Source organism: Cynocephalus volans, chromosome 1 (genome assembly GCF_027409185.1).
Source record: "Cynocephalus volans isolate mCynVol1 chromosome 1, mCynVol1.pri, whole genome shotgun sequence".
Taxonomy (NCBI): Eukaryota; Metazoa; Chordata; class Mammalia; order Dermoptera; family Cynocephalidae; genus Cynocephalus; species Cynocephalus volans.
In genome coordinates, this window is record NC_084460.1 from 221,239,306 (window position 1) to 221,253,039 (window position 13,734).

Below are 13,734 nucleotides of genomic sequence, written 5' to 3' on the forward strand. Positions count from 1 at the left end.
AGCTACACATCATTTAATCTGTTTTTAGCAGCTGAGCTGTGTTGTGTTTTTCCCCAACTTAAAAAGAATGATTTCCAAGAAGGGAGGATCTAATAAAATTAAAGAAAATGAAACATCTAACTTCATGTAACCCTCCACTAATTCTAGTTTTTTCTCATTAGAGGAATCAAGATTTATTTATTGATTTTTACTCAAAACATCTCTTACAGTAACCATCCATGAGCTGGCCAGCCATGACTGTCAAAGTCAATGCCACAGCTTGTACCTGGTGAGGTCGCAGAGAAGACACCCCCGTCACTGTAGGTGGAGAGGTGGTGGTCGGCAGCTTCTGAATGCTCAGACTTCTCCTCGCCCCCACTGATGCTCAGCGCGCTGGCGGATCGCGACTGCTCCCGGCCCCGGCGCTGAGCTTGGACTGGGAGAGATGTGATTAAGAGAGATGTAGCCAAGTTGAAACTTCTGTGGTAGGAGTGGCTAACAGTAATACGATCTCAGATGTTATTTTTTACCAAGCATGGTTTTAAGTAATTTTCCCTGGAGTATACCCTCACAACTCTACTGCTTTATGGGTTGTCTTCTCTATTTTATATATGAGAACCTAAATAAATGGCCAAGGTCACGTAACAGTCGAGTGGTACAGCCAGGTTTCAGATCCAAGAGTGTCAACTACTATTCCTTCCCTCCACCCTGCCCATTTTCCTGGCTCACCAAAATGAATAGATAGTAATATTCACATTTATATTCCATCTTCAACTTCTCTAGAAAGACCTTCCTAACTTCCAAATTAATTTAGGTACTCTCTCTATATTCCCACAATACCGTAGGCAGACCTTTACAATCACATGTGTCAAGGTGTAACTGTGGATTTACTCCTCTGCCTTTACCACTAGACTAGAGCATAAATTCTTTGAGGGTTGGCACTACATACAAGGGTACTTCAAAAATTTCATGGAAAATTTCGCATTATCTTTTAATTCTATTTTTCCATGAACTTTTTTTTTTTTTTTTTTTTTTTGTCTTTTTCGTGACCGGCACTCAGCCAGTGAGTGCACCGGCCATTCCTATATAGGATCCGAACCTGCGGCGGGAGTGTTGCCGCGCTCCCAGCGCCGCACTCTCCCGAGTGCGCCACGGGCTCGGCCCTCCATGAACTTTTTGAAGTACCCTCATTTTATTCTACTTTTTATCATGAACAGAACAGCCTGTTTTGTTGAATGAATAATTTTCCTTGACATAAGAGAGCTCAGAAAGTTCCTAAAGGTCAAATTCATGTTTTTCCTTTTGTCTATGTATTTTATTGTTATTATTTCTCCAATAGAAAGGTTTACTACTTTTTTCTTCTTTAGGAGACAAAAAAAAAAAAAATAGAAATAATAATACTGGGGCCTGAAGGAGACTTGCACTGAGGTGGTGAAACAGAATCTTTTCCTAACTTGAACTTGTGTAGAAAATATGTTAGTCAGTGAGGTGTTTATATGCAAAATCGGCAACTCAGAAAATTGAAAACCCTGGAGGGAAGGAACTTCAGAGCCTAAAAGTCACTGACTCCAGCACACTACACGGTCATATTTATGTCATACACCTTTTGCAGCATAACATACCATTAATCATGTGTAAGCTGCGAGATTGAATGTTGTCTTCTGCAGGGTCATAGTCAAAAACTGAACCAGGATTGGTACGCCAGACACGTAAACCTGAAAGGGAGACCAATGATCAGAACAGGTGTTCCTGGACTCCAATAACTTGAACACCAAGACATCAATTTAAATGGTCACAGGAGTATGAATCACTTTTTCAGCTTAGGTTCTGGTCATGTCTTCTCCTCAGAGGAGAACAAAGATCACGTAGAAAGATGTCAGCTCTGCAAACTGTGAGATAATAGGGACTTTCTTTCATACTTAATGAAAACAGATTGAGGTCGTTTATACTTTGATTTGATGTAGATAATGTCACTTTTGTGTTCTACTCCCCTTAAAGTTGATTACCCACCCCACCCCACCCCCAGGGCTCAATTACCTGTAATAGTCTCCTGATCCTGGTCATTCCGTTTTTGTTCCATTTCTACCACTTTCCTCTGAATACCTCGGTAGTTAATGTCACTGAAGTCCTGTGTGTTCTTCTTTACTCGTTCAGTAATAGGATCCGTCACCACTGGTGTGAAGCAACCCTTGTGTTTCTCGAAGTCTTCGTGATATTTCACCTGAAATGTCATGAATTTGCTTTATGGACATATAAGGTGTGACCACTTCCCTTTCACACGTTCCAACAGGATTCCAACCAATCCTAAAGAATTCCTGACTCACCGTTGAGATGTGCCGTTGGGTTTCCCTCACCCGACGCATCTCTGGGGTGTCCAACACATAAGCGGCTTTGCCTTGTATTTGCTTCCGGAAGCTATCCGAATAAAGAACCTGATCGGAGAGACCATGAATGAGCATGGGACATGCTGCTGTCATTCTGTAGGTGAAAGGGGCTGCTGAGGGAAGATTGAGTCTGTGGAAGGACCAGGCGAGCCAAGTGACTAAGTGACTAACAAGGGAACAGGGTAGCATGAGGACAGGTGGGGCTTGCAGCAAAAAAGGAAGGACTTGTTTTGACTTTGAAAATGAAATTTTCAGTTTCAAAGGAGAAAGGGCACAGTATGATTTTGGAAAGAAAAAGAAGAAAGTACATTCTTCAATTTGCTAGGAATTGTACCACCAGCACCAGCATATTCAATAGCATTTGGCACTAACTTTGGTACTGAAGGGAATTTGAAAGAACTATCTTTTAAAACAAGTGATGATTTTTCTTAGGCTATGTCCAGATTTTATAAACCAGTATGCTAATAAAGACATCAAAATCCTCCACACACTAAAAACCCAAAATATCAAGGCCAAAGTAGGCATCCATTTCAGAGTATAACCCATTTCATAAGGTACCTTAAAAATAAGGGAGAGCAGAAGATTGGGAATGTTAGAAAGTCAATTTGTTATTGTTGGTTACGTAAAACTATCTCAGAGTAAAGAAAAAGGGGAGAGAAAACATGTGCAATTAACTTGTTACTTTTAGTATGATCATTTGGAATTTAAAAGCACAATTGTGTTAAGTTTAGTGTAAATTTTAAGTTGAATGAGAAAGTGCATGTTTTTATGGTGTTAAATTGTTATGTTCCAAGATGTTACACTTCTCTCTTTTTAAATTTTAGTGTGTTTTTCAGTTGAATGACAAAGGCACATTTTTATGATGTTAACATGTTATTTTCCACGTTGTTGCATGACTCCTTTTTAGTCCTAGAAAATACCGAGCTAATGTTTTCTTGGTTGCGCTTAGCTCTCTCCATCTCTGGAGTAACAGGTGTTGGAGTTGCTTTTCTCATATTCTCTTTGTACAGTACCTAGGGGAGCCAAAAGAGCAGCCAGACATCAAAGAGCAGAAAACCAGTTCTGAAAATCATCACATAGCTTGGTGTTATGGCTTAATTATATCACACTATAAAAAACACCTCAGGAAGAGGAAGCCATTAAAATGTTATGGTAGAAAGCAAAAGATTAAGAAAGAACTAAAATCAATGTGAGTTGGTGGGATTGTTTTGTTGTTTTTAAATGTACAATGACAAATTTTAAAAGATACACAAAAATTTTGGAAACACTGTGAGATAAATTAGTAGTATAACCATGTTTGCCAGCCTTGTTAAAATTTTAACGATTTGTTTTTCCTTTCTGAAATACCGAGCTAAAGTTTTCTTGATTGCGTTTGACTCTTTCCATCTCAGGAGTAAAGGGTGTGGGGGTCGCTTTCCCCAGGTTCTCTTTGTATAGCACCTGCGAGGTACAAAGTGGTACCCAAAAGTCACAAGGAGGCAACATTCACTATTAAATATAATGCAATTGGGGGTAGGGGGAGAGACACTATGTTTAATCTATTACTATTAGTGAGAACAGCTCTCAAAAAGAAAGCTTTTAAAATAGTTAATGAGGGCTGGCTGGTTAGCTCAGTTGATTATAGAGCTTAGTGTTGATAACACCAAAGTCAAGGGTTCAGATCCTCTTAAAGCCAGCCACCAAGAAGAAAAAAAAAAAAAAAAAAGAATGAAAATCATCATGTAGTTGGTTTATGGATCAATTATATCACACTGTAAGAAACACTTCAGGAAGAGTGGGCCATTAAAATGTTATGGTAGAAAACAAAAGATTAAGAAGTAAAGTCTGCGTGAGCTGATGGGATTGGTTTATTTCTTTTAAATGAATGAGGAGAAATCTTAAAAGATACACAAAAGTTTTAGAAACAATGTAAGATAAATTAGTGGTATAACCATGTTTGCCAGTCTTGTTAAAATTTTAACGATTTGTTTTTCCTTTCTGAAATACCGAGCTAAAGTTTTCTTGATTGCGTTTGACTCTTTCCATCTCAGGAGTAAAGGGTGTGGGGGTCGCTTTCCCCAGGTTCTCTTTGTATAGCACCTGCGAGGTACAAAGTGGTACCCGAAAGTCACAAGGAGGCAACATTCACTATTAAATATGATGCAATTGGAAGAGGGAAAACACTGTATTTAATCTGTTACTATTAGTGAGAACAGCTCTCATGAATAAGGCTTTAAAAAAAGTTAGTGAGAACTGGCTGGTTAGCTCAGTTGGTTATAGAGCTCAGTGTTGATAACACCAAAGTCAAGGGTTCGGATCCCCTTACCAGCCAGCCACCAAAAAAAGAAAAGAAAAGAAAAAGAATGAAAATCATCATGTAGCTGGTGCTATGGCTCAATCATATCACACTGTAAGAAACACCTCAGGAAGAGAAACAATTAAAATGCTACGGTAGAAAGCAAAAGATTAAGAAGTAAAATCAGTGTGAGCTGGTGGGATTGGGTTACTTCTTTTAAATGGACAAGGAGAAATCTTATAAGATACAAAAAAATTGTGGAAACATTGTGAGATAAATTAGTGGTATAACCATATTTTCCAGTCTTGTTAAAATTTTAACAATTCGTTTTTCCTTTCTGAAATACCGAGCTAAAGTTTTCTTGATTGCGTTTGACTCTTTCCATCTCAGGAGTAAAGGGTGTGGGGGTCGCTTTCCCCAGGTTCTCTTTGTATAGCACCTGCGAGGTACAAAGTGGTACCCAAAAGTCACAAAGAGGAAATATTCACTATTAAATATAGTGCAATTAGGGGAAAGGAAGGGGGGCTATGTTTAATCTATTACTATTAGTGGGGACAGCTCTCAAGAAGAAAGCTTAAAAAATAGTTAATGCAGGCTGGCTGCTTACTCAGTTGGTTAGAGCACAGTGTTGCTAACACCAAAGTCAAGGGTTCAGATCCCCTTACCAGCCAGCCACTGCCCCACCCCCAAAAGAATGAAAATAATCATGTAGCTGGTATTATGGGTGAATTATATCACACTGTAAGAAACACCTCAGGAAGAGAAAGCCATTAAAATGTTATGGTAGAAAGCAAAAGATTAAGAAAGAACTAAAATCAGTGTGAGCCGATGGGACTAGTTTGTTGTTTTTAAATGAACAAAGAGAAATCTGAAAAGTTTTAGAAACAGTGTAAGATAGATTAGTGGTATAACCATGTTTGCCAGTCTTGTTAAAATTTTGACAATTTGTTTTTCCTTTCTGAAATACCGAGCTAAAGTTTTCTTGATTGCGTTTGACTCTTTCCATCTCAGGAGTAACGGGTGTGGGGGTTGCTTTCCCCAGGTTCTCTTTGTATAGCACCTGCGAGGTACAAAGCGGTACCCAAAAGTCACAAGGAGGTAATATTCACTATTAGATATAATGCAATTGGGGGAGGAGAGGGGAAGCTATGTTTAATCTATTACTATTAGTGAGAACAGCTCTCAAAAAGAAAGCATTTAAAATACTTAATGAGGGCTGACCAGTTAGCTCACTTGGTTAGAGCATGGTGCTGATAATACCAAAATCAAGAGTTTGGATTCCCTTACTGGCCAGCCTCCAAGAAAAAATATAAACAAAATGAAAATAGATAGTTAACAGCAATGGTAAATGTAGCATGATATCTAGAGGAGATTTAAATATAACTGGCATTTGTTTTCAACCTGGGATGGGTTAGGAGCAGGCCAAACTGCACGGGTTACTTTGCAAAATTAAAAGCACTTTGGTTTCTCAAGACAATACCGAGCTAATGTTTTCTTGATTGCGTTTGACTCTCTGCATCTCTGGAGTGACAGGGGTTGGGGTGCCTTTCCCCACATTTTCTTTGTACAAAACCTAGCGAGTCCAGTGGATCCAAAAAGAAAAAAAAGAATTACAGTTACCAAAAGAGGAAACAGAACAGATAACTTTTGCTAAGGCTCAGGGTACCAAATCATTTGGGCAATAATGTTAGGTAGAAAGCAGTATGTTTCCAAAGGAAGTTGAGTGTAGTTACAGCAAGACACATTTCCAAAGTAGGACCCTGTCCTGAAATCCTTGCAGACTGTAAGAGAGAGCTGCAGTGTTCCCAAAAGGGATGAGAGGCCACCATCATTTTATCACTAGTCTTTGAATGTCAAGCCCCTGACAGATCATCTAAACAGGAGTTACAGGCATGGGCTTGAATCACAACAAGCATAGCCGCAGGTTACTGGACCTTTATGCAGCACTTAAAGTCTCACAGACGTATCAGTACAACTGTAGGCCCTCTGACAAAGCAGAGGGTTTCGCCTACCTGTTTTTTCTTGCTATTCTCTGTGCTCTGCCTCTTGCTTTAGTTTAATACAACATCAAACTTATCAGTGAAGAAAAATGATTTTGGCAATTGCGTCATGATAAATCAATAGGAAATATACTAACACATCATAATAAATCCTTAACCTTGATGTCTCCCAAGTGTCATTCTTGGAAACAGAAGATTTAGGAAATGGCATTCAAGAGGAAGAATTCTGTTAAAGTAGTGGTTCTCAAAGTGGGGTCCCTGGATAGCAGGGTCAGTATCACCTGAGAACTTGTTAGGAATGCAAATTCTCTGGCCCCGTACTAGACCTACAGAATGAGAAACTGGGGGCAAGACCCAGCAATCCAGTTTAACAAACCCTCCAGGTGACTGCAGTGCATGCTGATATTTTAGAAGCACTGTGCTCCAGTACTGGAGAAACCCAAAGACTGTAAATGTTGAGGGCCACAAGGGTGTTCACTACTGAAAGCTAAAGTCCCACAAACCCCAATCCCCTGGTAACTTATAAATATATTTAATATCATAGAGCAAAAGCTTGCAGGAATTGGTTTGCTGAAATTAGCAGTTAAAGAACATGATAAGACAAAAGAACAACAACAAAAAAATCTAAAATTGGTAAAACAAAGCCATTCTGGTGACACTTTTCTTTTTAATTGACAATGAACTTAAAAACACTCCTGGATCATAATTTATCTTATTATCTTTGAAGGAGAAGATCAGGGGATAATTTTCTCAAGGTCTCTTTGTCCAAATCTGAAAGGATAAATTAGAACCTGAAGTCACCAACGCAAAATCACAAGGAAATCACAAGAAAGAGCCCCATTGTACCTGCTATACCACCCCAGTCATCCCCATCCCAATTTTCACCAGTATGTAAAACAAAGAGACCTTAAGGGTATGGATAGAGAATAAGTTTTGGGGAGAAATGAGCAAAAGGATGTTTTATAGAAAAATCTGTTACCTCTTCATATTAGAACTTTAAATTATGGATTAAAGCAATCTTGTTATTATGGGGTTAAGGCTAGGAGCAGCCCTTTAGGAAAGAAGGATAAATGTGGTAAAGAAATTCACAAAATTTGAGTTGTCTTTAAAAAGTTGGATTAATATGTATTATTTAAATCATAGTAGTTTTTTAAGTCATTAAAGAAGTAGTTTATTTTTCTTGCCAAAGTACCGAGCTAATATTTTCTTGATTGTGTTTGACTCTCTCCATCTCTGGAGTGACAGGTAAAGGGGTTCCCTTGCCCATGTTTTCTTTGTATAACACCTGTGCGACAAGAAAGCATCCAGAAAAACAACCATAAGTCACATTTCATTTGCTGTGAGGTTTTAAGGTGAGGTCAACTTTCTTGTTATGAAATAACATTGTGGTCCAAGGAGCCAGGAGTTATAAGCTGACAAGATGCCACACATTGCTTTAATGGAAGCCATTATTGGGATGGGCATTCCGCACCCTCTAGGGCAGCGAGTACTGCAGCTGCTGGGGGAAGGCTGTCAGAGTTACCCATGTTACTGTTTTCATTTCTATGAGCATGGCGCCTCCTAAACAATCACATGGGGATATGAGATTGTTAGAACTCAATGTTGTTGTTATCCACACAAACTAAAAGATTCATTATTCTTATTTAAAAAAATTTTTTTAAAATATCAGATGAAGTAAAAAAATCAAAGTTAACTGTATTACAGAAGTGAGAAAGTATGTCCTTTTGCTAAGTAAGATACATTAGAAGCAAAGGAAGGGAAGTGGGTTTAAAAAGAAGAATAAATGTTAAGTATCAGTCTAATTCCGAGATTAAGTGGCATCTTTTTTCCCTTTTCTTTCCAAAAATACCGAGCTAAGGTTCTCTTGATTGTGTTTGACTCTCTGCATCTCAGGAGTGATGGGGATTGGAATTCCTGTCCCCAGGTTTTCTTTGTATAGCACCTGTATAATAAGAAAGCATCCAGAACAAAAAGAGCAATCAATCACTTTCCCCCTCTTTTGGAGCACTTGGGAGGGGGGGAGAGGAAGGAGGAAGAGAATGAGTTAGAGGAAGGGAAATACCAGAAGCTTTCAGATTCAACCTGTATAAGCCTAAAGACATCCTTAAAGCAAAGGAATGCAGGGAAGAGCAGCAAAATCTAAGAAATATGAAAAAAAAAAGTTTTATGTTTGCTGTTTGAACTAATCTCTGCAGCACTGAGCAAAGAAGAGCATCATGAAAGGAAGCAATTAGTCTTCCCCAGCTTGTTATCAGGAGAGAAAAAACAGACAAGAGAAAGAAGCAAACCAAGGAAATTACTTGTGGTTTGAAAATGCTGTTAATAAATCACATAAGGATATTTGGGTTCATCAAACATTGTATATATGAAGCTACATACACACAACTCTTGTCGACTTTCAAAAGAAGCCAAAGTATTTAATTTTTAGTTTGGGTGAACATACTGGGAGGAATTATTTTTAAGGCACATGGAGAGCAATGACAAGATGCTAAAAAAAGAAACTTCAAAATATCTGTACAAACACCAGTCGAGACAGAAAAGGTTAGAACAGGAAATGAGGCCAACAGTTGGATCTTCACAAAATAAATTTTTTGAATCTTTATATTTGGATCAAATTTGCCAAAGCAGGATAAATGTGAATGTTTAGATGCTGAAAATGTTACATTTTTAAAAGCTAAAATATAATACTGAAGACTTCTTTTTTATTAAGTCAAATGATTATTAATGTTTAACCAAAATGGGGAAACTGATTCACAGGGAATGTAAGCATTAAGTTGGGAACAAGACAGGTCAATTTTTTTTATTGGGATAAATTGATTAGATTTTTAAAATCTAGCCATTAATCTTTTAATAACATTTTAAAAATAGTTAAAGGGATTTTTAAAAATTTTATTTTAAATACCGAACTAAAGTTTTCTTGATTGTGTTTGACTCTCTCCATCTCTGGAGTGATGGGGATCGGAATCCCTTTTCCGAGGTTTTCTTTATACCACACCTGTATGACACAAGAAAGCATCCAGAAAAAACAAGAGCAGTCAAAACAGCCCTTTGGTCTGTCTTTTAGGGAACCTAGTAAAAAACTACAGACGTCAAGCAGGAAAGACAAATTCACAAAGTCGACCTCTGTTCAGGCACAGATCTGGGTGAGACATGTTTATTATTTCCTTAGCCAAAGTGCCAGTGTATTTGATGTTAATCTTTTTACTCTAACTAACATATAAATGTTTATTTCCTGTGTCAGGAATTAAGGGGGGGGGGAATATATATATATATATAATTATATAATATATAATTATATGTAATTATATAATATATAATTATATATAATTTCATATGAGCACTAAAATGCTCAGTGTACAAAAAATAGAAATGTTGTCTTTTGAATTAGATTAGCAAATATTTATTTTCCCTACACAGAACATTTGTCCTACAGTATAACAGATATTTAAAACCCCAGACCACATCTATGCAATATGGCAAAGTTGGTCTGTGTTGAGTAAGTTCAGGTTGTAGAGATGGTCAAGTCTAGAAGTCAATGTTTTCATATATGGTATTGTTTATTTCTCAGAGTCTAAAAGCCTATGTACCACTGGACAATTTTGCCTAAATGCAACATGTGTAAAAGTTAACACAAACAGTTACTTTAAAAAACAAAAAGTTTGTTCAGGACCATCAGGATCATTAAGGTTTCAAAGAGATACAAACAATAAAATACTCTAATATAGAAGAAAACAATTAAAAAATAATTTTGAAAATTGATCCAAGCATTTCAATAAAAGGAATGGTGATAATAGTAAACCCACAGGGAAAACAGTGCATATAACATTCCGAAAGATGTATTAACTTACATTGAAAACAAAATTGAAAGGTTGTTAGTGAATAGTAATTGGAGACAGAACAAAAAGACAGTGGGACTGAAGAAAGTTACTGATCTAATTATGTGCAAGTATCAAACTTTTAGAAAATATTTAAACTGACAAAGCATTTTGGATTAACCACCTTTCAAAAAAAAAAGATCCAGCTAAATTTTCCTGATGACATTTGATTCTCCATCTCAGGCATAAGTGAACTTAGCTAAAATCCTCATTTGGAAGTTTCACAGACTTTTCAGCAACAATGATATTAATGAAAGAGAAAATAACATTAAATACAAACTCAAAAAAAAAAAAAAATCAGAAGGCCTGGATTTCTATTCAAAAATAGCTAGTTTAGGACAAGTATCAAAACAAGATTGCTTTTGGTTTTAATATTGAGCAATTTTCTTTCTCAGGACTACTGTTTATCTGGATAGGATCTATGTTAAGGTGACCCCTGTTCCCAAACATGAACCACTATTTCTACATGTGGCCTTGTGTCCAGTTTTCTTTCTTGCAACTCAAACCCAGAAACAACAGATAAAAAGAGTTCCATATAAATAAGAGTTTCAGTATTGGGTTTTTTTGTTGTTGTTTTTTTTGTTTGTTTGTTTGGAACTCAATTAAATTCAAAAGTCCCAGCAGTCACCTAAAAGTGAAAAGGAAAGGAGAGGAACCAATTAAAAGTTTTAAGGGACTGTTACAGAAAGTATAAAACATTAGCATCAAATGGTGAGTATAAGATCTGGAAAATGGTAGAATTTGGTTGGTGAGATTTAAAAAAATAATAATTTGTTAAATTGATTATTGTAAAGGGACTAAGTGTGAGAAGTTTTGTTTTACAGAAATTATTATTTTAATATGGGGTTAAAGGAGCTTTCTCCCAAATACCGAGCTAAAGTTTTCTTGATTGCGTTTGACTCGTTCCATCTCAGGAGTCACAGGTATGGGGGTCCCCTTGCTCAAGTTCTCTTTGTACAATATCTGTGTGCACAAAACCGACAATCACATCAGCCTGCACCCATCTTTTAGGTAGATGAACCTCAAAAAAGTCTCTAAAAGTATTTTTTGTTTTGTTTTTTTACAATGAAGTTAAATAGGCCTAAATAATTTTAAGAAATAGAACGACTACAGATCACGTTTGGACATTTGGTCACACACAGTCCGTCTCTAAGTGGCATCAGTATATACACAGCTGCCAGGCAGTGGACAAGGGTGGCTTGGCTTACGTAGGCCTTCTCTCAAAGACAGAGGATTAGGCCTTATCAAATACATACAATGAGTTGTTGGTAAAACTAAATTAGGGAACCAAAAGAAAGCGAGAAAGAGAGAGAAAGGTTTGGGGGAATGAAAGAAATATTAATAAATATTAAAAGCTAAATAAATACTAGCTCTCAGTGATCCTGAAAATATTCCAAAGAAAAGCTCATTTATATCTTGCAAGATACACAAAAAAACAGCTGAGACAAGTAAATTTGTATTTCTGAGTTACGCTGAATTGCTGTGTCTTTGAATGAAAATGTTTAGGTATCACATTCTTTTAAGAAAAGCTGCAGACACAAAGGATACATCAGACAGAGCCATGATAAATACAAATAAAAGATTCTAATGAACATTGTCCTTTTGAAGAGGTGTTAGGTTTTTACTTCTGACTTGTGTCACACCAGTTAGAAATACCTATTGTTATTAGAGGAGGATTGGAGGGAGGAAACACTGAGTATTACAGGTTTTTAAGGAAAGTGATAAATATCTATGTTTTAGAGAAAATGCAGTTAAAATTTCACACCAGAACTAAAGTAAATACTAGATTAGATTTGGGTTGAAAACTGAGGTAATATTTGGCATTATTATGTTCATTACATGAATTTAGTAATTTTACATTTGTAATTTGTTATTATTTTAAATAAGAATTAAAGGATTTTTTTTCTTTTGCCCCCTAGGAAATACCGAGCTAAAGTTCTCTTGATTGCGTTTGACTCTCTCCATCTCTGGAGTGACAGGTGTTGGGGTTCCTTTCCCCAAATTTTCTTTGTACAAAACCTGTGAGATACAAGAAAGTACCCAGAAGACATTCAAAACAAGCACAAAGATTGAGGAAGGGAGGATATCTGGGGCAAAGGGTGCGCGTGAGGGAGTATTTTAGTAAGTAATATTTAGTAACGATAATGCTTTCACTTCACATTTTAAGGATGATCTCTACTATGCTAATTCTAGGTAAGAAAAAGTACAACAGGAAGCATCAAGTTACAGGATATGAGTATAATGATGAAGAATCTTGTGTTAATTCTATTTACAGTATTTCAGATTCACACTAGTCAGTTGCTGAAAATGTTAAAAGTACAATCAGAAAAATGAGTCATTTTGTATTAAGTCGAGATGGTTTTGGTCAGGTAATAATACACACACACAGACACACAAAATTGTTAAGATGTTACTTTTGAAAAAAGGATGATGGGTTATTTTGGTAAATCTTTTCATGGGAAAGAGTTTCTTATTTGATATATTTGTAAATACCGAGCTAAAGTTCTCTTGATTGCGTTTGACTCTCTCAATCTCTGGAGTGACAGTGGTTGGAATGCCTGTTCCCAAGTTTTCTTTGTACATAACCTGTAGAAAATAATTAGAATACCCCAAAAGGTAAAATGAACATGAATCCTTCAGATTGCAGCTATACGTAGGCTATTTGGTGACAACTCATGAAAACAATCTAGCTTTCAAATATAACACTCAAGGAACAGGAGGAAAAGAAATTTCATAAATATTTACGTTCTCTTTCTCTTTTCAAAAGTAGTAATTTTACTACCTTGAAACTGGATACTAAATTATGCATTTTTTCCCCCTTTTTTGAGGGTCCAGGTTTACTCTTTGGGGTGAGGAGAAGGGGTTATGCATTTTCTATAACCAACACTCAGTATGTTCCTAAAATGCATTAATAGTAATACATTTACAAATAAGAAAACTCTATTTCATTGCATCTAAGTGTGCCTTGAAAATAGTAGGTATGCAGTAGATTTGTACTTAATAAATAGATGGCTTGGTTTTAAATTTTCTAATCATATGATAAAACAGAAAATTCTTGGGCCGGCCCTGTGGCTCACTCAGGAGAGTGCGGTGCCTATAGTGCCAAGGCCACGGGTTCGGATCCTACATAGGGATGGCGGGTATGCTCACTGCTGAGCGTGGTGCCGACGACACCAAGCCAAGGGTGACGATCCCCTTACCGGTAAAAAAAAAAATAAAAC

General features: G+C 36.8%; 1 protein-coding gene across 14 annotated transcripts in view; it reads right to left on the reverse strand.

Annotated features, from left to right (window-relative positions):
- Window positions 1-13,734, reverse strand: part of NEB (nebulin) — a 206,310-nt gene that overhangs the window by 4,528 nt on the left and 188,048 nt on the right. For 5 of the 14 annotated variants that reach the window (XM_063098291.1, XM_063098282.1, XM_063098237.1 and 2 more), the window contains 16 exons: window positions 13,007-13,099; window positions 12,440-12,532; window positions 11,384-11,476; window positions 9,541-9,633; window positions 8,488-8,580; window positions 7,831-7,923; window positions 6,119-6,211; window positions 5,606-5,698; window positions 4,985-5,077; window positions 4,350-4,442; window positions 3,711-3,803; window positions 3,284-3,376; window positions 2,304-2,411; window positions 2,017-2,200; window positions 1,602-1,694; window positions 266-415 (listed from right to left, as the gene is read on the reverse strand). In XM_063098291.1, the coding sequence (XP_062954361.1) occupies window positions 266-415; window positions 1,602-1,694; window positions 2,017-2,200; window positions 2,304-2,411; window positions 3,284-3,376; window positions 3,711-3,803; window positions 4,350-4,442; window positions 4,985-5,077; window positions 5,606-5,698; window positions 6,119-6,211; window positions 7,831-7,923; window positions 8,488-8,580; window positions 9,541-9,633; window positions 11,384-11,476; window positions 12,440-12,532; window positions 13,007-13,099 (1,651 nt within the window). Of the gene's footprint in view, window positions 1-265; window positions 416-1,601; window positions 1,695-2,016; window positions 2,201-2,303; window positions 2,412-3,283; window positions 3,377-3,710; window positions 3,804-4,349; window positions 4,443-4,984; window positions 5,078-5,605; window positions 5,699-6,118; window positions 6,212-7,830; window positions 7,924-8,487; window positions 8,581-9,540; window positions 9,634-10,176; window positions 11,142-11,383; window positions 11,477-12,439; window positions 12,533-13,006; window positions 13,100-13,734 lie in introns of those variants that run through there. The other 9 variants (XM_063098241.1, XM_063098246.1, XM_063098252.1 and 6 more) reach the window with 9 other exon arrangements.